Source organism: Symphalangus syndactylus, chromosome 7 (genome assembly GCF_028878055.3).
Source record: "Symphalangus syndactylus isolate Jambi chromosome 7, NHGRI_mSymSyn1-v2.1_pri, whole genome shotgun sequence".
In the NCBI taxonomy this organism is placed as follows: Eukaryota; Metazoa; Chordata; class Mammalia; order Primates; family Hylobatidae; genus Symphalangus; species Symphalangus syndactylus.
The window spans coordinates 45,068,630-45,096,411 of NC_072429.2; the positions used below are offsets into that span (position 1 = coordinate 45,068,630).

Below are 27,782 nucleotides of genomic sequence, written 5' to 3' on the forward strand. Positions count from 1 at the left end.
GCGGGCCGGGAGGGAGGGGGGAGGGAGGGGGCGGGCCGGGCTGTGCGCTCCGCTCTCTGCTGGCTCCGCCGCCGCCGCCGCCGCCGCCGCCTCACACACTCGGGGAGCGGGAGCGCGGCGCGGACGCAAAGCCGCCGGGCTGCTGCGCCCAGAGCCAGCCGGAGCCGGAGCCCGAACCGCAGCGCCAGCCCCAGCCGTGCGGAGCCGCAGCCCGGGCCGGGGCCGGCGGCGGCTCATGGACAGCGGGGCAGGCGGCCGGCGCTGCCCGGAGGCGGGTAAGGATCTGGCGGCGGTGGAGGCAGCAGCGGCTTGGGGCCCGAAGCGGTCACGGCCGGCGGGAGCTGAGGGAGGGGCGCTCGGCGGAGCGAGGCCGCGGGGGCCCAGCCCGAGCTCGGCGCCAGGGGGCTGAGGTGGGGGCGGCTGGGATCCCAGAGTGGGGGATGCGGCCGAGGGATTCCGGCCTCCCAGGTCTGCGGCGAGAAGCCGAGGGAGGGGAGGGGGTGCTGAGCAGAACCCCAGTCCCCGCGTCCCGAACCTGGGCGCGCTCGGAGAGACGGAGATAGGGAGACTCCAGGAGCGCGCGGCGTGGAGGATGGGTTTGGGGAAGCGCGCGGCCCCCAGTTTGGTGGGGGTCTCCCGGAGGACGGAGCAAGCAAAGACCCTTGTCCACAACACATACATACACACTTGTTGGGCAACTAGCTCGGCTCACTCAGCCGCTTCCAGCTTCCAGCGGGCACCCAGAGGGCCAGACCGTGGACATATATACACATATACATACATCCGTACATATGTGCACACAGACATACCTCCCGCACACCAGCGCCCACTGGGGCACCGTCACCAGCTCAGAATCCGCTTCAGTGTCTGCACGATCAGCAGCACCGACACACAACCCGTGGCTTTCCAGAGCAATAACACAACCGGGTGTGACACCCCGCGACGTGGACACACAAACACAATCTCGTGCCCTCATGTACGAGCGTCACAGCCACAGTTCACTACATGAACCCTCAAAACCTAGCCACCCCCCACATTCCTTTAAGGAACACACCCTAACATATATCATCTTACCCACTTCTTGGCCAGAACATAGGTACACAGCACAGGTCTCCTTGCACCCCTCTACTGCACCCACACAAACACACAACCCAGTATCTCAGCACACGCTTGATGGCACACACCCTAACACAGGAAGTGGCACCTACAGCAGCGCCTCACGGTCACAAACACAGAATACACTGCTTCACCCATCTTAACACTGGGTGTCACACACACCTCAAACCAACAGTGTCACATTACATTACACCCTGCAGCGCATACACACAAACACACACACTCCGTTCCTCTCCCTCGGAGTCCAGATTCAGGCAGAAGAAGCCGCCGGGGTCGCTCGGCGAGCCCCAAGCGCCCCGCCACGTTAATCGCGACATTATTACTGTAAATATCGGCACAGCGGGAAGCCTGGGCCGGCCTGCCGGCTTCCCAGTCGGCGCCTCCCCAACCCCCACTCCCAGGCCGAACCGGCCGGTGTTCCGGAAACAAGCTGGACCTGGCTGGCCAAGCCATCCCGCCTCCCCGGAGCTCCGGGGCCCCAGGTTCCTTTGTAGAGGGTGCTAGCCCGGGACGGTGATTGCGACCCTCTTCCAGCCATTTAGCTGAGTTTTCTGAGCCATCTGGGTCTCCAGCACACCTGGGTCCCACACACCTTGGTGGGTCCCGCACACCTGGGTTCGTCTCACACCTGGGCGCCTCCTCCGCCTGGTCCCCGCTGTAGGCCAGTGTGTGCGCGGGCAGGCCCTGGAGCCAGAAGGGAAACCGCGGCAGGCACAGGAGCAGAATTTGTAGGCGAGGTGGTCTCGCACCCCTTCCCCCCCAGCTACCCTCTGTAAGTCAGAATTCTGGCCTCAGTTTCCCCAACAGTGGTCGGCTACTATTTCTTCTGCCAGGAAAGACTGGGGGCGGCACTGAGGCCTTGGAGAATTGAGCGTAGGGAAAAACCCCCCTCCGCTCGCCACGAGAGGGTCGGTTTTATGAGAATGTCTCCGCCTAGCCGGGTTCGCGGCTTTGTGATTCCGGCGCCGGCTCCCTCCCCGCCCCCTCCCGGCGCCCGCTGCGCTGCTCGAGCCGGCGCCGGCTTGCGGGGGACCCTAGGCCGAGGCCGGAGATGCCGGGGAGGAGGGATTCCCCGCGGTGGCCTGGGTGCGGGGGGCGCAAGGGCTCCCCCCACTAGCCGAGGCGGGTTCTCACCACGCCGCGCCCTAGCCTTGCCTTGGGTTCCTGGAGGCTGGGCGCTGCCGGGGTGGGGGTGGGGCCACCAGAGCCCAAGAAACTGCCGCCGTCCCCCCCGCCACCCCCGAATCCCCACAACACACACACACACTCGGCGTCCTCTGGGAGGAGTCGCTCCGCGCGCTGGGTGTGTGCTGGGAGCGCCCGCAGACCAAGGCGGTGCGGACTGGGGCTGCTCGGGTCGGCAGAGTCCAGGACTTCGTGCAGGAAGACGCCAAGAGCCTTCTAGCACCTGCTCTGGGTCAACCCTCGGGAGTTGCCAGGGAAGGGGCCGCCCAGAAAGTTTTTATGACAAGCCGGAGGTCTAGCTGCGTTTGGGGTGGGGGGCGCGGGAGTAGGTGTGTGTTACTTTATTGACCTTAAGGTCTGGGGGAATTGGAACCTGTAATTACAACTAGACTAGGGCATGGGGTGGAATCGAGGGGAAAGGCAGACTGGCCCCCAGAGGTGGCCAGAGGCAGTGTGATAGGGAGGCAAGTCTGGATTCAGTTCTGGCCGCATTTAGTTTTTACCCCTTCTCCTACCCACCTCCAATTCTCAATTCCAAAAGGGACTTCAGCTGGAAGTGGGTGTCTTGCTGGTCTGCCATCTTCTTAGCAGAGGGGCTGCTACTGTGGCTACTTCTGCAGGGGAACTGGGCAAGTGATAGTAAGCTAATTGCTGGGAAGAAGGGGGTTGAAGGGCCAGTAGGCGGCCGCGAGTGTGGGGGAGGAGCTAAGTGGGAATCAGGGTTCGGGGAGGGGTGTGGGGAAAGAAGAAGGTGAGGGCTGCCCCTGCCGTGAGCAAGGATAGTTGGTGCAGAGATTCTGTTCAACAATGTATTGAGCACCTTTTATCTGCCAGGGCCCATGGTGGGTGGTGAGGATGCAGTAGTAAGAGACATACCGTCATTGCCTTCATAGGACTTACCAACCAGAGAGGGATTGGCTTGTTTATTCATCGAACCAAGGGGCACCCACTGTGTGCCTGATGCTGGAAATAAAATGATCTATTCAGCAATTGGAAGGCTTAGAGAAAAAATGATTTGTCCTTTACATGTAATGTAAATAGACCTTCATGTAATAGACCTTATAGGCATGAGATCTCATTTAATTCTCCCAAATAATTTCAAGAGGCAGGATTCATTATTTCCATTTCACAGTATGGAAACAGGTTCAGAAAAGTAAATTCACTTGGTTAATGTCACACAGCTAGGAAGTGGTGGAGCGAGGGTTCTAACCCCAACAATCTGACATGCAGGTGCCCAGAAGCCCTGCAGAGGCTAATAGAGGGTTGTGGGAGAGAGGGGAGAGGAGCTGAGGTCTGCACACTTGCTCTCTGTGGGAGGCTTCTGTTCAGCTCCACCCCACGCAACCCCATTTGCTTCCCCTCTCCTCCGACAGTCCGTTTGTCCCTTGGTGTTTTGTGCCTGCGGCAGTGACCGTTGTGTAACAGTGCTGGGGCGAGGGTGGGGAGTCAGAGCTGACCTGGCTACTGGGACAGTGGTGGCTGCCTCTGTGTGTTTTTTCTCTGGCCACAGCACTCAGCAAAATGGACCTTGGTCCCCGGGGTGGGCTGGAAATGAAGTTTCCGGGTGAACCCTCACCTCTGTTCTCCCTTCCCAGATGTTGACACAGACGGTATTTTCTTCAGCTTTTCTGGGACTCTGTCCCCTCCTTATCCCTTACTCCTACACCCCTGATGGGACTTCTGCTCCTCTATCTGAGGGACATGGGTCCCTGTGTCTGTTCCCCCTCAGGCTCTGGCTTCTCAGGGTCCTGGGTGCCCATGTCACTGGGGGGAGGTAGGGCACCGTTGCCCAGGAAGGCAGCCAGGGCATGGGGAAGGGCAGATAAGGCGCTGCATGTATCAAAGGCTGCTGTGTGGGACTAATGACTCCCAGTGCCCAACTGCTGGGGACAAAGTTCAGAGATGGTGGGAGCAGGGGTGAGGGAAGGCCTCCTTATTGCTGCTCCTGCCCTTCCAGGCCACCCTGGCTCTCTCCCTGCATCTCTACGGGCCCCTGGGTGAACAGCAGCAGCCTAGGAAGCCTGGGCTTGTTCATTCCTTGACCCTTAGGCCCACTGTTTCTTATTCCCTCCTTACTGGGCAAGGTTGGCAGTCCAGGAATGGTGGGGAGGCGGGTGTGACATAACAGGCATCAGATTCTAGCCTCAGATATTTCTGTTCCTTTCCCCCAGACCCTGGGATGTGAAGAGGCATTCTTATTTCTCAAGTCCTGGTTCTTTCACATACTACTTCTGTGACTTAAGACAGTTTATTCTTTCTCAGCCCCCATTTGATCATCTGTAGTATGGGAAGGAGTGTAATAATAAATACTACCCATTTCAGAGGGTTGGGAGGAAAGAGATCACGTGTGTAAAATGCTTAGTACTGAGTAAAATCTTAGTGTTTGCTGAGATGATGATGATGATGAGTGATTATGATGGCAAAGGTGATGATAAAAGTTTGTGGGGGCTGGGCGCAGTGGCTTACGCCTGTAATCCCAGCACTTTGGGAGGCAGACGCAGGTGGATCATGAGGTCAGGAGATCGAGACCATCCTGGCTAACATGGTGAAACCCTGTCTCTACTAAAAATACAAAAAAAAAAAAAAAAAAATTTAGCTGGGCGTGGTGGCACGCGCCTGTAGTCCCAGCTACTTGGGAGGCTGAGGCAGGGGAATTGCTTGAACCCTGGAGGCGGAAGTTGCAGTGAGGCTAGATCGCACCACTGCACTCCAGCCTGGCGACGGAGTGAGACTGTCTCAAAAAAAAAAAAAAAAAGAGTTTGCAGGACCTCAGGCTCATTCTTAACTCCCTGGAATTATCTCAAAGTTGTACCCAGATGGTCGACCATTGCATCACAATTGCTTGGGGGTTTCTCTAGGTCCCACCTCCTGAATAAAGATTCCTAAGGGTGGGGCCAGATAATCCTCATTTTGAAGAAACTCTCCAGATGCTTGAAGGGCCTAGGCCCTCTTCAACTCCTTTCCCCACTGTGAGCAACTCTCCCCCAACCCTCTTTTCGCCACATTCCTCCTACTTTCTGGGACCTTTCCCCGGCCCCGCCATCCCATACCTTCCTTGAGTTGGATATTATCCTGTGGTTCTCCTTCTCTTTCCAATTCAGAGGTTAGATACCACAGTCCTTAACTGGTTCTTTTGCTGGTTGAAGGTAAGGCAACTCCTCAGGGTGAGAAAGAGCATGTGGGGGGCGGAGGTAGTCTCATAAGCATGTGTGCCTGTTCTGCCTAGGAGGTTTGAAAGGTTATAGGGCCTCAGGTTGTGACTGTGAGATGGAGGAAGCCTGAGGTAGGGGCTTAATTCGTAGCTCTTGGAGTGGCCACACATCGTTTGCCCTGACTGCTGCCAGATCATGGCCCCCTGAATTAGCAGCTAAAATTTGTGAACAGTCATTTTTCCTGGAAAAATCTGCACCATGGTTTTATAAAATTCTTGAAGGAGGATGTGACCACAAAAGATTAACTATCTTAAATATCCTTGATCTGGAGAGAACAGAGGCAAACAGTGACTGCCTTATTTATTCTCTTGGTCAGGTTTAGGGTAATTCCCGTGGGCTTCCCACATAACGCCTCACCTGCCAAGACTTTTGTAGAGAATTGGGGTGCAGTGATACCACCTTGTATATGCAGAGGAGGATGGCAGCAGGATACAGTCCCATAAGAAAATGAGGTTCTCTGGTGATGGTCCTTTGGGGATGTGTTTGGGTTGGGGTTGAAGTAGTCAGATGAGCCTTGTGCCAGGTCCATGCAGGTGGAGGGGAGGTGGCTGGAGGGGGGTGGTGGTGGATCCAAATGGAGTACAGATAAATTCCTGCTTCCTTTAAAGAGATTAAGATTGCAACGGGAACAAACATTCACACCAATCTGATAACGCCACACACACTTTAGGGAGGGGCCTGTGCTTGGGGAAGGCCATAGAGAGGAGGGGAAGTGTTTGATTTATCTAAGGACTCTGTGCATTCAGCAAACATTTGCTGAGAGTCTACTATGTGCCCTAAACAGAGAAGACTTACATTTTACCCCAGGAAGTTCTCAGTGGCATAGGGGAATCGGGCAAGTGAGAAAGTAAAAGAGCAGTGGTCACACAGCAAAGTACCAGGAAAGGCTAAGCCCAGAGAGCCAAAATAACAACAGTCATTCAAGAGCTGCCGAGTGCCCACTGTGTGCCAGGTCCAGGGCTAAGCCCTGAGGAGGTAGGAGCAAACAAAGTAGAAACTCTCCTGCTTTCTGCTCACCATCTAGGAGCAAAGACAGACAATTAACACATTTTCCAAACAGGTACACAACTACAATTGTGCTAAATGCTTTGAAGGAGTCCTTTGTTGAGTACCCACATTTAGCCCACAGTATCTCAAACACCCTAGGAAATAGGTAGTATTATCCCCATTTTACAGATAAGGAAGCTGAGGCACTAAATCTTTGCTTCAGGTCATGCAGCCAGGAAGTGAGCAGCTGGGTTTGCCTGAGACTGTCTGATGCCACAGCCCTTGCTCTTCTCCACCCTGCTGACCTACATTCGCCAAATGGTATACAGAAGCAACCAAACAAAATGAACAAATAGTCATTGGGTTAGAAGCACTGTCATGGCAGATTGGACCAGTCTTGTTTACTTCTGCATCCCTGTGCCCAGGACAGAGCCTGGCGTATTGTAAATGCCCGATAAACATTTGTTGAATGCATGACTGAGTCCCTACAGTGTACCCAGATGTGCAAAGGTGCATTGTTAGGGGGCAGGGGATGAGTGAGTGTACAGAATACTGTCCCTTCCTTCATGGTGCTTTGCATTTGCCTGGAAAGGCAGAGAACTCAGGAATAGGTGCACAATACTGAAGCTGAACAACACAGGCGGGCGGTGTCCCAGTCAGCCCCATGATTCATTGCCTTGGGATTGGAGCAGACAATAAGCGGCTGTGAGTTGGAGGAAGAAGAGGTCACCGTGGGCAGGAGAGGACTGTGAAGGTTTCCTGGAGGGCCAGAGCCTGCCCTCAGCGGGATTGATGTGGGGTGGGTGTTCCAGGTGCGGGAGAGGTATTCCAGGTAAAAGTGAGGAAGTGGGGAAAGGAGACTGAACCAGAAGCCTCTAAAGAAACTGCTGATCCAAAGATTTTGGATTTGAATAAAGGAGGGACTGGCCATGATTTTGTTGGAGAGGAGGGATCATTCAAGACAGACAGTAGCTGGGTCTAGCTGGGATCTGCAAATGCATGACCTCAAAGCCAGGGGAGATGGGCAGAAGAAGGGGGTTATTGTTGTGATGGGGGTGCAGCTTGTGGTTGACTAGGGCAGAGGTTGGGAGAGGCAGGTGTGAAGTAGGGGCTGGATATATGGAGATAGATGTCAAATAAGAGCCAAATGTTCATCCAGAGACCAGAGGGTGTGGGGTGGGGGAGTGGCCAGGGAAAGGCTGGTGGTGTCATTATCATTGGCAGCTCTGTCCCAGTTAGACCTGCTGGGCTCCCTGTTGCTAAGGACAGGCCAGGGCAGCTCCCAATGCCAACTCCAGGGCTAGTCAGCCCTGACCACAGTTCTGACCGCAATCTTGACCTGTGTTCCCTTGTACGCACCTGCCCATGGCAGTAGGAGGGAGAGGAGAGGAGCCCTAGCAACTGTGCATGTTCCTGTGTGCACGCTCTGGGGCATGTGTGCACACTCTGTGACCTGTGTGCACGTTCTGGGGCATATGTGTTGGGGGAAAGTCGGGGAAGGCTAACACCTACTCCTCAACCCTAACCATTTTCACAAGCCTTGCCCAATTCAAGCTGGCCTTTTATGGGGGTGGAGAATACTGGGCACCGTGGGTGATTGTCAGAAAAAGAGGATTTGAGATGTCGTACCTCATGCATATGCACTGACTTGGCATCTCAGAATAAAGAGAACTGAGACATCATCCCCTCTCCCTCCAGCCAACCTTAATGGAGCCCAGTGTGACAAGTCAAGGTCCCAGGGTCTGGGGTGTGTAAGGACGTACTTGTGTCTCTTTCCTACCATGCATGTGGGGAGGGGTGCTCCAATTGGGGATGCTCGAGGCCTCACCCTTCCACTGGCTCTCTCTCCCTATCTCAGTATCAAGGTAATTACCATCGGTGACTAAGGCAGGATGCTCGTGAGAAGGAGGTGTTGGGTGAAGCACAGAGCAGAGAGCAGGGAGGAAAAGAAGGAAAGAGGGCGGGCAGCCGGGCTTGGGCCCAGGGAGTGTCAGGTGGGTGAGGGTGTTCCATGGGCGGGAGTTGCTCTAGGCATGCCAGGCCTCTTACTGGCTCCTCCAGCTGGGGAAGACACTGCTGCTACAGCCAGCTGTGGATGAGATTCAGGGATCTGAGTTTCTGGAATCGGGGTTCTGTGCTGGGACTGACTGCTCTTGTGGAGAATTGTGTGTCAGTGGGAGAGGGTGAGTATGGGGCCAGCTCTGGGCAGCTCAGGACCAGGCTTCTCTTCCCAGCTCATGGCCTCTGTTTTGCCTCTTCCCCTTGCAGCCCTCCTGATTCTGGGGCCTGCCAGGATGGGGCCCCTGAGGCACAGCCCAGGCCCTGGGGGGCAACGGCTACTGCTGCCCTGCATGCTGCTAGCACTGCTGCTCCTGCTGGCTCCATCCCCAGGCCATGCCACTCGGGTAGTGTACAAGGTGCCGGAGGAACAGCCACCCAACACCCTTATTGGGAGCCTCGCAGCCGACTATGGTTTTCCAGATGTGGGGCACCTGTACAAACTAGAGGTGGGTGCCCCATACCTTCGTGTGGATGGCAAGACAGGTGACATTTTCACCACCGAGACCTCCATCGACCGTGAGGGGCTCCGTGAATGCCAGAACCAGCTCCCTGGTGATCCCTGCATCCTGGAGTTTGAGGTGTCTATCACAGACCTCGTGCAGAATGGCAGCCCCCGGCTGCTAGAGGGCCAGATAGAAGTACAAGACATCAATGACAACACACCCAACTTCGCCTCACCAGTCATCACTCTGGCCATCCCTGAGAACACCAACATCGGCTCACTCTTCCCCATCCCGCTGGCTTCAGACCGTGATGCTGGTCCCAATGGTGTGGCATCCTATGAGCTGCAGGCTGGGCCTGAGGCCCAGGAGCTATTTGGGCTGCAGGTGGCAGAGGACCAGGAGGAGAAGCAACCACAGCTCATTGTGATGGGCAACCTGGACCGTGAGCGCTGGGACTCCTACGACCTCACCATCAAGGTGCAGGATGGCGGCAGCCCCCCACGCGCCAGCAGTGCCCTGCTTCGTGTCACCGTGCTCGACACCAATGACAACGCCCCCAAGTTTGAGCGGCCCTCCTATGAGGCCGAACTATCTGAGAATAGCCCCATAGGCCACTCGGTCATCCAGGTGAGAGCCCCCCTCCGTATAACTGTCAGGGTGACCCACCATTAGAGATGGGAGCCCACCCAACCAGGTGGGAGTTCCCTTCACTTAGGGGAAAAACTGCCAGAATACTGTAGTGAGACCCCTTCTCCCCAAAGTCAGCCAGGGGAGTCTTTCCCACCCCACCCCAGCAGGTGATATTACTTTCCTCTATCAGGCTACTTAGGTGACAGTGAAATAGCATATGAACAGTTTCCCCTGACCCCTAAGGCAGACTCAAGCTGGGGAAACCTCTGAGAAGTGAAACTCCCGTGCTAATCAAGTAGATCCTTCTCTGCCAGCCGGGTGAGCTGAGTTGGAACAAAGGAATCACCGTTTATCCAGGTAGAATCTCTCCTGAGATGAGAGTATCTTCCCAACCAGGGACAATTTCCCTTTAGCCAGATAAGGTTTTCCTGAAGCTGGAGGATATAGCCTCATTTTGCCTCTTCCTGACAAAGTCAAATGAGATCATTTTAGCCAGGTGGGACCCTCAGAGTTCTGAAAAAACATACTGGGGTGTCTGTATACCTGCCTCCTCCCCTAGGCATGGGGTGCCCATAGGTGTGGGATGCTTGGCACAGTGGGGTTCAGTGGGGGGTCAATTTCCTCTGTTGAAGTTCTCAGCACCCCTCTCCATGGGAACTGCCCCAGGCGCTGGGCAGCTTGGTGGGGCTGGGGCCTGGGAGGGAGCAAAGAAAGCGTCTCTGCAGACAGGTGGGTGTATCTCCCGCTGTCATCTCAGCTCTGGCCTCCTGCCAGCCCCAGCTCCTTTCTCCTTCCCCATGGGCTGAAGATGCCTCTCTCTTTGATGTGAGGGAGCTGAGGAGGCTCAGCCTGCCCTGGACACCGTTACCCATCCTGGAAAACCCTTAGTCCTAGGTCCTCAAGCTGAAGTGGGAGATGGGTGGGAGTTTCAGCCTTTTTTTTTTTTTTTTAGAGCCTGGTGGACTGGGACCTGGAAAAGAGACTGAGAAAGAAAAGGGAGACAGACAGTCAGGGATAGCAAATAATAATAGCCTAGGTGCCAGGCACCGTTCTAAACACATGATGTGTATTATATCATTTAATCCTTACAGTACAAGGTAAGCATTATCCCCATTTTGCAGATGAGAAACCGAGCCCAAACAGATTAGAAAACTCGCCTGATATCCTACAGCTAATGAGTTCAGAGTCCACCTTTGCCACAGCCAAGAGTCTGGCTTCAGAGCCTAGGTGTGTAACAGCTTTACCACCTCCCAGTGAGGTGAAGCGGAAGAGTAGGGCAGAGAGTAAGCAGAGAGGTCAGCAGGGCTGAAAAGAGAGGATGGAAGAAAACAGGCTGTGGGAAAGGGGCAGAATCAGAACTGAGCAAGGATAGAAAGGAGACAGAAGCCAAGAGTCACAGACAGAGACAAAGAGAAGTAAGACAAGAGGCAGATAAGAAGCTGGAAGACCAATCTAGAGGCAAGGGAGACTGGGGATCCTCATCATAAAGTTGGTGACAGGTAGACTGGGGTGAGGGGAGGAGAAACTGCTAGGGTTTGGCACTCAGAGATGTAAACAGAGACCAGGGTACCTGGGGAACTGTTGCCCAGGAGTCTTCACTGTAGAAAAAGCCCAGGCAGGGATAGCTGGAGTTCCCATTCCCAAGGAGGAGAGGACTGACAGTGGCTTGAGGACTCACTAGGTGCAGTGCCCACTACTGCATTAGTGCTGATTTTTCAGAGGCAGGTGGGTAGGAGGGTAGACGGTTGGACAGACAAAAAGAAATACATGCTATTTAGGGAGCACTTTCCCTGTGCCAGGCAGTATCAGGCATTTTTACCTGTATTATCCCATTTGATGCTCACCACAGTTCTGTGAAATAGGTTACATTATTATCCCCATTTCACACATTCATAGACTGAGGCTTAGGGAGGTTAAATAATTGGCCCAAGGTCACGTAGTTACTTGGGAAGTGGTATAACTGGGATTTGAACCCAGGACTCTTCTGTTTTGTTACCCCAGAGACTCTGCCAAGTTATGCTTATTCTCCCCTCACTCCCCACAGCCGTCACATTCTGTCTGGCTGTGACCTAACTCCAGCCCTCATGTTTCTCCCTGCCCAGTAGTACCCCGTGGCCATTCCCACCTGGGTCCTCTTGCCCCATTACCAACCGTGTTTGTATAGAGTTGAGTCGAGTGCGCGTCGGACTTGGCGTGGGAGGGCGTGCCCACTGACTGCAAAGGGACAGACAGTTCATTGTTTGATGCTGGGAGCCCAGCCCACTGCCAGCAGGCTCTGTGGCCTGCATCAACCCCTCCCTCCTGGCTGCAGGCTCAGGCCGGATTCCTCACATTGGTGCCTCGCCAGCCAGTGCCAGCCAGGAGGAGAAGTTGCTGCTGAAACAGGTTTCCCCGGTTTGACAGAGCGGTGGCTGGGGCCCGGCCTGGAGGGCTTCTCTGACCCACAACCCTACCTGACTTCTTTCAAAAGAAATCCCCCGACCTGGGGCCTTCAGGTGGGCATGTGAGTCTTTACTCATGTGTGCAAACACACATATGCACAAACACATACACCTTCTCACACAAAAATCACACATAATCACACATTCTGACACAATCATACACATACAAACACATATACCTTCTCACACAAAAATATCACACTTAATCACACATTCTGACACAATCATACACATACATATGTGCACGCATGCATGTAGTGCACATTCACACGGGCACACACACCACCTCCACTACTTGCACCTCTCCATCTCTTCAGGAGGGTTCAGGCAGGGTTCATTGGTGAAATGGCTTCCCTAGTTCTATTGGATCCTCACCCTCTCCTGGTATTTTTGTGGACCCATACAGCAATGACAAGTGAAGTTTAATTCTGCCCTGTCCCATCTCCAATAGTTGCCTGTAGCACTGTTGAGGATTTGCAGGCTGCATCTGGGCTCTTCAGGAAAACAGGTTAGTAATGCCTGCCAGAGAGTCCGAATTGGGAAAAGGCAGTACACACATGGCTTCTGGAAAGGGAGCGATGTTGGATTGGCTGTGTCTGCCATGCTTGTTGGAAAGGACATTGGCAGCATATGTGCCCCTTTATTTGCTATCCCTGATCTAAACCATCTCTGTTCTCCTTGTTTTTCTCTCCTGCCCCATAGGTGAAGGCCAATGACTCAGACCAAGGTGCCAATGCAGAGATTGAATATACATTCCACCAGGCGCCCGAGGTTGTGAGGCGTCTTCTTCGACTGGACAGGAACACTGGACTTATCACTGTTCAGGGCCCGGTGGACCGTGAGGACCTAAGCACCCTGCGCTTCTCAGTGCTTGCTAAGGACCGAGGCACCAACCCCAAGAGTGCCCGTGCTCAGGTGGTTGTGACCGTGAAGGACATGAATGACAATGCCCCCACCATTGAGATCCGGGGCATAGGGCTAGTGACTCATCAAGATGGGATGGCTAACATCTCAGAGGATGTGGCAGAGGAGACAGCTGTGGCCCTGGTGCAGGTGTCTGACCGAGATGAGGGAGAGAATGCAGCTGTCACCTGTGTGGTGGCAGGTGATGTGCCCTTCCAGCTGCGCCAGGCCAGTGAGACAGGCAGTGACAGCAAGAAGAAGTATTTCCTGCAGACTACCACCCCCCTGGACTACGAGAAGGTCAAAGACTACACCATTGAGATTGTGGCTGTGGACTCTGGCAACCCCCCACTCTCCAGCACCAACTCCCTCAAGGTGCAGGTGGTGGACGTCAATGACAACGCACCTGTCTTCACTCAGACTGTCACTGAGGTCGCCTTCCCGGAAAACAACAAGCCTGGTGAAGTGATTGCCGAGATCACTGCCAGTGATGCTGACTCTGGCTCTAATGCTGAGCTGGTTTACTCTCTGGAGCCTGAGCCGGCTGCTAAGGGCCTCTTCACCATCTCACCCGAGACTGGAGAGATCCAGGTGAAGACATCCCTGGATCGGGAACAGCGGGAGAGCTATGAGTTGAAGGTGGTGGCAGCTGACCGGGGCAGCCCTAGCCTCCAGGGCACAGCCACTGTCCTTGTCAATGTGCTGGACTGCAATGACAATGACCCCAAATTTATGCTGAGTGGCTACAACTTCTCAGTGATGGAGAACATGCCAGCGCTGAGTCCAGTGGGCATGGTGACTGTCATTGATGGAGACAAGGGGGAGAATGCCCAGGTGCAGCTCTCAGTGGAGCAGGACAACGGTGACTTTGTTATCCAGAATGGCACAGGCACCATCCTATCCAGCCTGAGCTTCGATCGAGAGCAACAAAGCACCTACACCTTCCAGCTGAAGGCGGTGGATGGTGGCGTCCCACCTCGCTCAGCTTATGTTGGTGTCACCATCAATGTGCTGGACGAGAATGACAACGCACCCTATATCACTGCCCCTTCTAACACCTCTCACCGGCTGCTGACCCCCCAGACACGTCTTGGTGAGACGGTCAGCCAGGTGGCAGCTGAGGACTTTGACTCTGGTGTCAATGCTGAGCTGATCTACAGCATTGCAGGTGGCAATCCTTACGGACTCTTCCAGATTGGGTCACATTCAGGTGCCATCACCCTGGAGAAGGAGATTGAGCGGCGCCACCATGGGCTACACCGCCTGGTGGTAAAGGTCAGTGACCGCGGCAAGCCCCCACGCTATGGCACAGCCTTGGTCCATCTTTATGTCAATGAGACTCTGGCCAACCGCACGCTGCTGGAGACCCTACTGGGCCACAGCCTGGACACGCCGCTGGATATTGACATTGCTGGGGATCCAGAATATGAGCGCTCCAAGCAGCGTGGCAACATTCTCTTTGGTGTGGTGGCCGGTGTGGTGGCCGTGGCCTTGCTCATCGCCCTGGCGGTTCTTGTGCGCTACTGCCGACAGCGGGAAGCCAAAAGTGGTTACCAGGCTGGTAAGAAGGAGACCAAGGACCTGTATGCTCCCAAGCCCAGTGGCAAGGCCTCCAAGGGAAACAAAAGCAAGGGCAAGAAGAGCAAGTCCCCAAAGCCCGTGAAGCCAGTGGAGGACGAGGATGAGGCCGGGCTGCAGAAGTCCCTCAAGTTCAACCTGATGAGCGATGCCCCTGGGGACAGTCCCCGCATCCACCTGCCCCTCAACTACCCACCAGGCAGCCCTGACCTGGGCCGCCATTACCGCTCTAACTCCCCACTGCCTTCCATCCAGCTGCAGCCCCAGTCACCCTCCGCCTCCAAGAAGCACCAGGTGGTACAGGACCTGCCACCTGCAAACACATTCGTGGGCACCGGGGACACCACGTCCACGGGCTCTGAGCAGTACTCCGACTACAGCTACCGCACCAACCCCCCCAAATACCCCAGCAAGCAGGTAGGCCAGCCCTTTCAGCTCAGCACACCCCGGCCCCTACCCCACCCCTACCATGGAGCCATCTGGACCGAGGTGTGGGAGTGATGGAGCAGGTTTACTGTGCCTGCCCGTGTGGGGGCCAGCCTGAGCCAGCAGTGGGAGGTGGGGCCTTAGTAATAACACCGCTGCCTCACCCAGGCACAGGGATTAGGCTGAGTGAAGATTAAGGGAGGGTGTGCTCTGTGGTCTCCTCCCTGCCCTCTCCCCACTGGGGAGAGACCTGTGATTTGCCAAGTCCCCGGACCCTGGACCAGCTACTGGGCCTTGTGGGTTGGGGGTGGTGGGCAGGTGAGCATAGGTGGGGAGGGAAATGGGGAAGAAGTCTACTCCAAACCTAGGTCTGTATGTGAGACCAGCCCTAGGTGCTTCTCTAGGAGGGAAACCGGGAGACCTGGGGTCCTGTGGATAACTGAGTGGGGAGTCTGCCAGGGGAGGGGACCTCCCCATTGTGCCTTCTGTGTGTATTGTGCATTAACCTCTTCCTCACCACTAGGCTTCTGGGGCTGGGTCCCACATGCCCTTGACCCTGACAATAAAGTTTTCTATTTTTGGAGTTTTGGTTTCTTATTTTCTGGAACTGAGAGAAGCAGCGAGAGAGACTGGAAGCAGCCCTTTGTCCTCAGGTCCTACCTCAATTTCCCCTTCCCTTCTCTTTGCCTCTTGCCACATCCTAGACCTGCCCACTGTATCCCACACTATCTTAGCCTACCATCTTGCCATCCACCCCCATGTCCCTATCCATGTCTGGGAAAGTGGCCTTCTGACCAGCCTTCAAATGGAGGTGTCTGGCAATGTGTCCCCTTGCCCCATGTCTGTAGGGTTTTCTTCCTAAGAATGACCCAGAAAGGGCAGGTAGAGCTATACCCAAGTCCTGCCCCATCTGAGGCTTGATTTTTCCAATCTGCTCAAACAGTTGCCTCTGACAGACCTCAGACTGGAGCACCTGGCAGGGAGTAGCATTCAGCCTTCCTTCCTGCCTTGGGTGAAGGCAGAGAACCTCTTGATTACACCAGCCACCTTCCCCCAGGGCAAGTCCTTCCCTCAAGTCCCTTCCCCAGCCTCTTCATCCCAACAACACTCAACACCCAGCAATTAGCTGGCCCTCCCCTGTGTCTCCCCACCATGATCACCAGCCGGGGCTGCAGGGAGCGGGGCCCAGGGGGAGACATGGGGAATTCCTAAGTTATTTGCATTGACCTGCCCTGCCACCCCCACTCTTAGGGGGTTCCCTGCTCATGAGCAGAGGCTTCCTAGTTCTGCCTTCTGCCTGTGATGCTACCTCCCTCCCCTCTTTCCACTCCTTGCTCTGGCCACCCTGGGTTGCTTGCTCGCACTCTCTCTCTCTCCGTCTCTCACTTCTTGCTCTCCTGGGTCTGCCCTGTCTCTGGTTGTACGTGAGTTGGAGGAAGGCTAAATATTGGCTGAGGGGCCTCAGGCCCTGGGGGAGTCTCCGAGGCCAGAGGCAAACTATCTCCATGGTGACTAAAGAGGCTTGAGACACTCCCAAGAGGACCGAGGTGCCAGCTATCTCCTCTGATGCCACCCACAAATTCCCCCAATGCCCTGGGGGGCCCCCAAAGTAAAAACTCCTGGGGTCCTTGGAGGGGTGGGGCCTGGGGAAGTGAGATCTAACCATATCGTGACCTCCAGCAACTCCTGACCTCCCATTCTTTCTCCTCCTTTTCTGTCCTTGCTGGCATTCCTTCCATCTTTCTCCTATTCCTTTAGCGTCTTCATCTCTTTTTCTTTCCCATGATCTGAGGGATTGTCTCTTACTCAGCTCTAATCCAACCTAACCCATCCGTGGAGCCACACTGAATGTCTTCTCCCAACATTCAGATACAACCAAACCACACCACCTGTTGTCATCATCAACACACATAGGCCAAGTTTCCACTGAGTACTCAGCATGGTACTAGACCCTGATGAAAAAATGGCCATACTTGTACAAGACAGACAAGTGAACGATGAGGCAATTGAGAGTCTTAAGAGTCGAATGAAAGTGCCCTACTAAAGCTTTTCCCAACTTATTCAATGAAACTACTTCTACTGCTACTGCTCACTTCCTTTTTTTTTTTTTTTTTTGAGATGGAGTTTCGCTCTTGTTGCCCAGGCTGTAGTGCAATGGCACCATCTCAGCTCATTGCAACCTCTGCCTCCCGGGTTCAAGCAATTCTCCTGCCTCACCCTCCCAAGTAGCTGGGATTACAGGCATGTGCCACCATGCCCAGCTAATTTTGTATTTTTAGTAGAGACAGGGTTTCTCCATGTTGGTCAGGCTGGCCTTGAACTCTTGACCTCAGGCAATCTGCCCGCGGTGGCCTCCCAAAGTGCTGGGATTACAGGCATGAGCCACCGTGCCCAGCACTCACTTCTGTTTTTTGAGTCCTTACTAGGTGTGAGGTACCATGCTAAGCACTTTGTGCGAATTAGTTCAATCAGTGCTCATAACTCTTTATGATATGGGTCATTTTAATATTAATTTTGCAGAAGTGAAAACTAAATAGTGATGCAGCCAAATTCAAACACAAAGCAGGCGGGTCTCCTATTATCTATTATGCTATAAAAAAGGGGTTCTGTGGTGAAGTTAGTTTTGGTAGTAAGAAATTCAGGATCACATTAGCCTATTAAAGGCTCTGCAGAGTCCTCCAAAAAAGGGGGAACCTGTTAGACTTCGTTTAACTTTTTTTTTTTTTTTTTTGAGACAGGGTCTTGCTCTGTCACCTAGGCTGGAGTGCAGTGGCGCAATCTTGGCTCACTGCAACCTCTGCCTCCTGAGCTCAAGCGATCCTCCTGTGTAGCTGGGACTACAGGCGTGCACCACCACACCTGGCTAGTTTTTGTAATTTCTGTAGAGACCGGGTTTTGCCATGTTGCCCAGGCTGGTCTCAACTCCTGGGCTCAAGCGATCTGCCCACCTCAGCCTCCCAAAGTGCTGGGATGACAGGTGTGAGCTGCTGTGCCCAGCCCCAATTTTGTTTACCTCTTGAGTTTTCTGAATTTATTTCACCATATTGCCCCTCCCTTCCTTTGACAAGCACAGTATGCGAAAACTTGCACAAGACATGGAAATGGGCCTCTGTAAGGAGAAAGTCAGCTTGTCAGTGATGAGCAGGATTAGGGCAGGAGGGTCCCCTGCCTCCTCACAGGGTCACCATGTGAGCAAACTCCTGCGGCAGGAGTGAGCCAAGTTGGAGGCAGGAAAAGGGCAGAAAAAGGAATATTCTGGCAAGAAGAGGGGCATAAGAGAAAGCTGAAAGATGAGACTGGAAGAACTGTAGGTTGTAGAGGACATAGGTGCCTTACCAAAAGTTCTTCAGAAGGAACTAGTCCCTGAAAGCTCATGAGTGTTTTAGATGAACTGAGTTTTAGAAAGTGCACTGGAATATACGGTAGGCTTAAAAGGGCATAGAGATGAAGGTACAGGACTGAACTTCTAAGAGTTGGACTATGATGGTGGCAATGGGGGTGATGGATGGATGGATTTGGCCAAGGTTAGGGAGAAAGGACCCACAGGATTCAAGGGATAATTGGATATGGGGTAGGGATGGGGAATGAGGGGAGAGCTACCAGGATTCCCAGGTAGACATCAGCCTTCTGAGTCTGGGTGATAGGATAGTGATGAGATCATTGCCCATACAGAAGCTAATTGAAGAAGCATTTGGTTTCAGACATGTTGAATCTTAAGGGCCAGTAGGCAGAGCCAATTGGAAATAATCAGCAAGTGTCTAGAGCTTCAGTTTGAGAGAGATTTTTTGATCTGGGCTTTTATAATTTGATAGTCATAAAATTAGAGGGAACATTAAGTGTTGGGTATAACCCAACCCTCCATTTTACGGAAAAGAATCATGGGAAAAGAGACCAAGTGACTTGCTTAGTAGGCAGGACCGAAGCCTTCAATTACCAGGTATGGGTTCTGCAAGGAGGTGGGACTGCTGGCCAGTATCTTGAAAGAAAACTGGAAAGAGAAGCACCAACACCTACACCAGGTGGACTACACTCCTTTATAGCCTCCCGGCCCCAAACATCCATGTCAGTTTTGGGGACCTTATCAGTCATCACCCAGACCCTTCAGTGTTTTAGATCAATACAAGGATTCCAAGAATGGTCGCTTATTCCTGAAGATGAGGTGGGAGCCATCTTCAGGAATAGGGATAGTGGGGAGGCAGTTCTGGGCTACCACAGCAGCTCCAAAACTCCTGTCCTGACAGCCTCTTCCACCCTAGCTGCCTTGAATGGGGCTATTAGGAGGGTAAGTCTACAAAGCCAGGGCCACCTCCCCTGGCCATCTTCATAACCTCCTATCCAGAGTTATAGAGTAAGACAAAGCACTGCCAAAGTCTTGGAGGATGGGAAGGAGCTTAGAGACTCATCAGCAGGGCCCTGGGCTTAGCTGTTTTCACCCCTGGCCTCCAGGGGCCCTGGGTCTGCGCCCTCCACAACTCCTAATTTCTGGTTGGCAGGAAAATCTGTGGCAGTCCCAAGTGGGTATTTGGGTGGCTGGCTGGTTGTGCCAAGTGCCAAGCTGAGGTTGCCAGGTTCCAGGGCTGATCATTAACCTGTGGCAGGCATACAAGGGCTGCTGGCTGGGAGCAGCCTGTCACGGTTCCACTCCCCCGACCCCTAGTCCCCAGTCCAAGCCTCCAAGTCTGGCTCCTCATGCCAGCAGCCCTCCCAGAAGCTCCTTCCTATTTCCTGGAAGGAGTCTCCCTTCGAGACCAGCTTTCCTAATCCCTAATGGGTGCCATGCCCTCCCCCCATGTCCAGGCTCCTGGCAGAGCCCTACCCTCTCCAGTGAATATTCTATTTCCTGATAGGGAGGACTGCGGAGTTCCCATGTTCTGCTTTGTCCCCTTCCCCCAGGTGCCCTGGTTTGTTATCAGGCTCCTCCCTTTTTTTTCCACTCCCAGGCCTCTCTGGAGGGGAGTGAAGTGGGGATGAGGGGATGAGGGGCTGAGTGGGAGGGGCCACAGCAGGGAGTCTTCAGACTGCTGCAACATCACAAACCAGGGATGAGGAACAGAGGATAAGAAAAGAAAGATTGTCCCCTCATTTGGAAGGAGGCAGTGGCAAGAGCAGTGAGACAGGTGAGGAGCTGGAGTTTGGAGGGTGCTGTTTGGAAATGAGGGAACTAACTGTTCTGGTATTGGTGAGCCATTTGGGAGTTAGGAGTCTGCTTCTTTTAGGAAGTTGTTCGAGAAACTGCAGGCTATGCTGGTGTTTAGAGGCTGAGCTGGAATTAGGGGAATCAGGTGGTATTATGTTACTCTGGTATTGGGCTCTACACTGTATTACAGGTCATTCTGGGATTAAAGGGAGGCTGTGCCAATATTGGGAAGCTGGGTTAGAACTAGAAGGGTTGTGCTATAACAAGCGGTTGCACTGGATGAGGGTTATTGGGGTAGCATAGGGGCTATAATAACGCTGGGGCCTGCGCTGTATTGGGACTTCCAGTATGCGGACTTGGCTGTACTAGGAGCGGTCCTAGAACTCAGGAGCTGTCTTTCACTGGGGCCTGTGCTTTCGGGAGGAATGTGCTGTGCTGGGGCCTGGATCTCTTCTTGGTTGCTGTTGAGGCCTGAGTAGGATGGTGCTTGGCTTGTACTAGGGCCTGGTATGGTGGTGGGCCCTGTGGGCAAGCTGGCTGGTCAGTAGTGACAATCTCTCTTCCTGCAGTTACCTCACCGCCGCGTCACCTTCTCGGCCACCAGCCAGGCCCAGGAGCTGCAGGACCCATCCCAGCACAGTTACTATGACAGTGGCCTGGAGGAGTCTGAGACGCCATCCAGCAAGTCATCCTCAGGGCCTCGACTCGGTCCCCTGGCCCTGCCTGAGGATCACTATGAGCGCACCACCCCTGACGGCAGCATAGGAGAGATGGAGCACCCCGAGAATGGTGAGGCGCAGCACCATGGTCAGGGCACCCCAGGAATGAGTGGAAGCCTGGGAATGGTGACAAGGCCTTAAACAAATCATCTATGTATTGAGTTATTATGTGCTCAGTCATCATCACTGTGCTGAGTGCTTTCAGGTATACACGCATTTAATCCCCAGAACCACTCTGTGATCTGAGAACTTTGTGGCACCCACTTTACAATGGAGGAAACTGAGGCTTAGAGAGGTTAAGTCACTTGCCCAAAGTCATACATCTAGAAAGTGACAGACCTGGGAGGGATTCAAACCCAGGTTTCTCTGACTCCAAAGCTGTTGCATTCGGCACCATGTTTACACGGCCACCTGGGAACAGGGACCCTGAGTGTGGTGGCCAGAAAGCTCCCGTAATGGTGAGGAAACCTTGAGAAGGTGGGTGGTGGTCCTCTAAGGTTGGAAAGGCCTTGAGAATAGAGATTGGGCCCTGGATGCTACAGGGGGCTCAGAGAACGGAGTGACATATGCTGGGGTGAGGAGTGGGAGAAGGTTTGGCACCTCTTTGAGGAAGACTGCGGCAGGAGGTCTGGTGAAGAGAAAGGCCTGTCTAGAGGGATTTGGAGGGTGATGGCAAAAGGGAGGTGTGAGCCGGAGCAGAGGTCGGTGTGGGAAAGGATGGTGAGGTGTGCTGTCAGTAAGTGTGTGTGCAGTGCGTGTGCGTGTGTGAAGGCATCCATGGCAGCCTGTGGAGGGGGAGAGTGAACGAGCTAACCCCTGAGATGGAAAGACTCTTTAAGTTGGAGCTGTCCTCAGGTCTCACCCACTCCCTCAACTCAAAGCCTCCTCTCTCCACAAAGGATGGGAGGTTTCACTCCCCTACCTCAGGCACAGGGCCCTTGTCTAACCTCCCAGGCCCTAGGTCTCAGAGTGTCCTCCACCCCCACCCCACCCCTCCATGCTCGATCTCATGCCCGTCTCGTCCTTTTTGTGCCCGCGCAGAGCCGGCTGGCCGGAGCAGGCCCTGAGGCAGAGTGCCAGGTATGTGGGAACTGCTCTGGGGTCTGGGGTCTGTGGGACTCTGCCCAGCACCCAGCCTCGCCCACCCAGTGCCCATGCTCTGCTCTGAGCCATGTTGCGTCCCCCAACTCTGCTCTGAGCTGTAGAGCCTTGGCACTTTGAGGGTTAACAACAGAGCTGTCCCCTCCTCACCTGGCACTGGCAGGAGGCCAAGCCAGAGTGGGTGGTGCCAGGGGAGCCCCTGTCCCAGGCAGTATTGCTCAGCCATGTCCCTGGGGGGTGGGGGGGTCACTGCCTGGTGCTGTCCCTGAGCAAGGGCAGGACAGGGACAGCTGTGACAGGAAGTACTCAAGGCCCAGCCGTTCCCATGGAGACCCCCGCTGCCCAGCAACTACACCGGCTACTGCTGATGTCAGGCAGCCAACTCCTGTTCCCGTGGGTGTTCTGGGCAGGGAGCCGGGACAAGGCCAGGGGTGGTGGCTGGTTTAGGGGCCAGAGTGAGGTGGGGAGGGGCTGCATGAGCGTGCTTGTGGATGTGAGTGTGGGCCTCTATGTGAATACCCCGCATAGAAGCTCGTCCCTTCCCCCTGGCTTTAAAGCAAGGTCTCGCTGGAGGAGGGTGGGTTCAGGACCACCGGGAGCACGTGAGGCTTGAGGGGGTTCTGAAGGAAGCAATGTGCCCAATTTCATCTGAGGATAGAGGTGCCCACTGTAGTAGATATGTGCATCCATGCCTATCTGTGTGTGTAAGAGAGGGAGAGAGAGAGAGAGATTGATTGCGTCAATCAATTCAATGAGGATGGGGGTTTCCTCAACCCCACCTAAGGATAGATTTGCACGTTTAAGTCTGTCTGGAGATAGATGAGGCAGTGTGTAGATGAGTGTGTGTTTGTGCACCTGTCTGAGGGCAGATTTGGGTGTGTAAGAAGAGCACTGTGGGGTAGGTGACGCTGGAAGGAATGTGTCTATTTAGGGCTTGGTGGCTTATGCTTGTAATTCCAACACTCTGGGAGGCTGAGGCAGGCAGATTGCTTGAACTCAGGAGTTCAAGACCAGCCTGGGCAACATGGCTTAAACCCCATCTCTACAAAAAAAAACAAAAAATTAGCCAGGCATGGTAGTGCACGCCTGTAGTCCCAGCTCCTCGGGAGTCTGAGGTGGGAGGATCGTGGGAGTCTGAGGTGGGAGGATCGCCTGAGTCTGGGAAATTGAGGCTGCAGTGAGCCAAGATCACACCACTGCACTCCAGCCTGGGTGACAGGAGTGAGACCCTGTCTTGAAAAAAAAAAGGATAAGTCCGGGTGCAGTGGCTCATGCTTGTAATCCCAACACTTTGGGAGGTCAAGGTGGGTGGATCACCTGAGGTCAGGAGTTCAAGACCAGCCTGGTCAACCTGGTGAAACCCCATCTCTACTAAAAATCCAAAAATTAACCAGATATGGTGGTGGGCGCCTGTAATCCCAGCTACTCGGGAGGCTGAGGCAAAAGAATTGCTTGAACCTGGGAGATGGAGGTTGCAGTAAGCCGAGATTGCGCCATTGCACTCCAACCTGGGTGACAAGAGCAAGACTCCATCTCAAAACAAAGAAAAAGAAAAAAGATAGATTGTGTGTGTGTGTGTGTGTGTGTGTGTGCGTGTGCATGTGCGTGTGTACAGTAGGCCAGTAGGTCAATGGTGGGAGGGCATGTGTCTATTCGAGGGTGTGTGTGCCTGTGAATTCAGTGGTCAGGAAGGGGCGCATACTCCTGTCCTGAGGTGGGGTGTAGATGCCAGTGGGAGGCCATGAAGCAGAGCTTTGCAGAGGCTGTAGGTCTGACAATTGTCCTTCCCCGCTCCCTCCCACAGACCTTCGCCCTTTGCCTGATGTCGCCATGACAGGCACATGTACCCGGGAGTGCAGTGAGTTTGGCCACTCTGACACATGCTGGATGCCTGGCCAGTCATCTCCCAGCCGCCGGACCAAGAGCAGCGCCCTCAAACTCTCCACCTTCGTGCCTTACCAGGACCGAGGAGGGCAGGAGCCTGCGGGCGCCGGCAGCCCCAGCCCCCCGGAAGACCGGAACACCAAAACGGCCCCCGTGCGCCTCCTGCCCTCCTACAGTGCCTTCTCCCACAGTAGCCATGATTCCTGCAAGGACTCGGCCACCTTGGAGGAAATCCCCCTGACCCAGACCTCGGACTTCCCACCCGCAGCCACACCGGCATCTGCCCAGACGGCCAAGCGCGAGATCTACCTGTGAGCCCCCTACTGGCCGGCCGGCCCCCCTCCCCGAGCCGCCAGCCAGCTCCCAAATGGGCCCATTCCAGGGCCTCACTCTCGACCCCTTCAGCGTGGACTTCCTGGCCAGGGCCCCAAGTGGGGGTATCACTGACCTCATGACCACGCTGGCCCTTCTCCCATGCAGGGTCCAGGTCCTCTCCCCTCATTTCCATCTCCCAGCCCCCAGGGGCCCCTTCCCCTTTATGGGGCTTCCAGCTGATGCCCAAGAGGGCTCCTCTACAATGACTGGGCTCCTTCCCTTGACTTCCAGGGAGCACCCCCTCGATTTGGGCAGATGGTGCAGTCAAGGGTGGGCAGCATACTTCTAACTCATTGTTTCCCTCATGGCCGACCAGGGCAGGGATAGCACGCCCAATTTTAGCCCTGAAGCAGGGCTGAACTGGGGAGCCCCTTTCCCTGGGAGCTCCCAGAGGAAACTCTTGACCACTAGGGGCTCCCTGAAGGGCTTTTGTTACCAAAGGTGGGGTAGGGACGGGGGTGGGAGTGGAGCGGAGGCCTCGTCTTCCCGTGCTGCTCCTGGACTGGCCCACCTGCCTGCCACATGCCCACGCCTAGTCCCATCTGGGCCCCCCTTCCCTGCTGGTCATGCAGTGTCTGTATATAAGGACCTTGGAATGACGTCCCCATTTCTGCCTGATTTGCAACTTTTCTTGTTGATGTTGTGTTGTCTTGGGGGACCCCTCTGGGGGGGGACCTGCCCTGTGCCCCCTCCTCCCTGCCGCAGTGCCCCCCAACCCAGGCCTCTATTGTTCCATGTTGTAAATACCCCTGGGGCCATGGTGGGATGGGGGTGCAGGCCAGGGAAACAACGGGTGGGTGGGGGTGGGGACGGGGGTAACATTTGCCTATCAGCAGAGCTGGGCTTTTATTTAATTTTTTTTAAAAATACAAATCTCTATTTTTTTGGAACTGTTGCGCTGTGCCCTGGGGGGATCCCCGCTCAGGCTGGCCTCCCACATCCAGATGAGCATCACAGAGGGGCCCTGAGACTGTGGGGGGCAGCTGGACAGGGGTGGGATGACTGTGCCTCTGGCCTGGTTGGGTGAGTTGAGAGCAGGAAGGTTTGCTCAGGGGGCGGCTGGGTGCTGCTCCCGATATAGGGGCCTGCATCCTGCCCCCTCCCTGCCCTCTCAACCCCCAGCCCCTGCCATGACTGACCCGTCAGCCTGTAAAACCACCATTGCCTTGATCTCAGGGGGTGGGAGGGCTGCCTCAGGGCACCCTGGGCTCCAGGCCCCCTTCTTCCAGTTGGGCTTCCCTTTGCCAGAGTCAGGGGTCCCATGGGGAAGGGGGTAGGAGGTTGGGGGGCAGAGAAGCCCAGTCAGCCATGATGAGGTGGAGTTCTCTTCTTCACCTCAGGGGGCCAGGGTGTAAGGGGCGTCCTGCAGAGCCCCCGTCTCCCACTGTGGCCATCTCAAAGCCTCAGCCCCTCTTCCTTCCAGAAACCCCCACTGCCTTGGCCCATACCTCTCCAGCTCCCTAGGGGCCCAGGCTGGGAGGCTGGAGACTCAGGGTATGGCCCTTGCTTGACTTAGTCTAAGCTTGGGGAGGTGGTCCAAGATTGGGAGGGGTGGGTACAGGCTGCGGGGTCATCTGGTGCCTTTGGGAGCTGTGCTGCTGGGGTCTTGACTCCTGTACCCCAGAGACCCCACCCCCACCCCGGAAAAGCCAGGGGGCTGAAGAATCACCCTATTTCTCTGCCCCTTACCCCCAACTTGGCTTGGGGTGACAGTGCTAGGAAGGAGAGCATTGTTAGGCTGGTAGCCCCGGCATACGAAGCCCTTCTATGGAGGGGAAGGGGTAGAATGGGATGGGGTGGCAGCAGCCAGGTCTAGGGGTTGGCCAAAGGCTCCTTTCCCTTGGGGAGGCCCAGGAAATGGGCTGGGGGCTTGTTAAAGAGACAGCTCCTTTCCCCTGCACAAATGGGGCAGGTGCAATAGTCTTGGAGTTGGTAGTATTGGGTGCCCAGCTGGTGGAACAGAGGCCTCAAGGATTGTCCTGGGTGCTGGAGGTCAGGATTCAGGCAAGAAGATTGTATGAGGCCCATTTGCATGGTGGAGATGGTGGTCCAGACTGGCGGCATTCCTGGGGTCAGTGGACTCCCACTGGAAGCCCCTAGTGGCCTGGGTACCCTGCCCTGGTCTTAGAGACCCCTGAGCACTGAGCGGAAGAGCAGAGGAGCATTTTGCACAATGGAGAAGCCAGAAGAAAGAGGGTGGCCCAGATGGCTGGGAGGGCTGAGAAGCCCTTCCCACAGGCAAAGACAGAGCCCCCAGCCCCCTGGTTGGGGCCAGGGCACTGAGTCTGTCACCAACTGGGCACTGGAGAGATGAAACCAAAGGTGGGCAGGGGTTGGCGACAGCACTGGGGACTATCCCTGTGGGTCCTAGGTCTGTGAAGCCCCTCCCCAATGCCTGTGTCGCGTACAGTTTTATGTACCAATAGGCGACATTTGGCCAGAGGAGAGCCCCCCCAAAACCCAGCCTGACCCAGTCTGTGTCTTCCTAGAGGGGACCTAGTCGGTCCCCATTCCCCTACTTCAGGACATGTCTCTCCGTAGGGGGAGGGTATATGGGGACATATTTCTCTCCTAGGGTCCCTGAAGCATGTTTCACATCCTGGGGTGGGGGGAAGTTCTCTGGGCATCCCTCACCTCTGGGGGCTCTCTAGGCCCTATCTCTCCCCTTGGGAGTCTCCGGGGGACATGTGTTCTCGCTGAGGACCACGGGAGCATGTCTCCCCCGATTACCCAGGCTCTCAGGGGAGCCTGTTTTCCTCCCAGGGTTCCTGGGAGTACTTAAGGCAAGTCAGTTTCGGGCCATGTCTCTTCCCAGGGAAGGGGGCTATCTCTGAAGCACGTCTGGGAAGGGATGTTTCTGGCCCTGCCCCAATCTCTCCTATGGGGGTTTCTCTGCCCTGCAGCACTTTAGGATGAGGCTGGGCATCTCTGAGTTGTCTTTTCTCCTAGGAGCCCTGGGATACCTCTCTCTCCCGAGGGTAGGGCCTCTGGAGCCATTTCTTCCCTGGGTCGGGGCTGTCTCCGGGTGTTGGGAAGGCTTGTGTTGGCCATGAGAAAGTCTCTTAAGGGGCGTCTCCACTGGGGACTTCTCTGGGAGGGGGGACTGTGTCTCGCCCATGGGGTTTCGGGCGGGTGTGTCTGCCCATGGGGAGGGGAGACTGTGTCTCCTCGGGTTATCTAGTGGGGAGGGGGGCCGTGTCTCTCTCGTGTGTAGGGGGGTGGGGGTCGGGGTGGGGGGTTTTGGGCGCGTCGGGTGCCCACATTGGGGTCGTGTTTTTCTTGGTTCGTGCCACTTCCCACCGCCTCGCTCCTCCCGGGAAGGGCCCCCGCCCCGCCCCGCCCCTCCCCTCCCCACCCCACCCCATCCCTGGCGCTGCGAGCACAATCCCGTTGATTTGTAATGATTTCTGTCTCTTTCTGTCTTTCTCTTTCTCTGACCCCCCACCCCCACCCCCGCCGCGAGCATGCGCAGGCACCGCCCCTACCCCCTCCGGTTCGGTTCGTTTCCGGTTTGTTTGCTGAGCTGTCAATGAAAGACCCGTGTAATTATTCCCGAGCTTTACAATAAAAGTGTGAAAACCGGA

General features: G+C 55.2%; 1 protein-coding gene across 2 annotated transcripts; it reads left to right on the forward strand.

Annotated features, from left to right (window-relative positions):
• The first annotated feature begins 93 nt into the window (after window positions 1–93).
• PCDH1 (protocadherin 1) lies at window positions 94–27,782 on the forward strand. Of its 2 annotated transcripts, XM_055285831.2 has the most exons (5): window positions 94–275; window positions 8,769–9,631; window positions 12,778–14,973; window positions 20,689–20,908; window positions 23,744–27,782. In XM_055285831.2, exons 1-5 carry the CDS (start codon window positions 236–238, stop codon window positions 24,136–24,138), a joined length of 3,714 nt encoding a protein of 1,237 aa, XP_055141806.1. In that variant the 5' UTR covers window positions 94–235; the 3' UTR covers window positions 24,139–27,782. The 2 variants fall into 2 exon arrangements, with proteins under 2 accessions (XP_055141806.1, XP_055141807.1); XM_055285832.2 differs by lacking the exons at window positions 94–275; window positions 20,689–20,908; window positions 23,744–27,782 and adding an exon at window positions 8,573–8,683 and having other exon boundaries at window positions 12,778–15,565.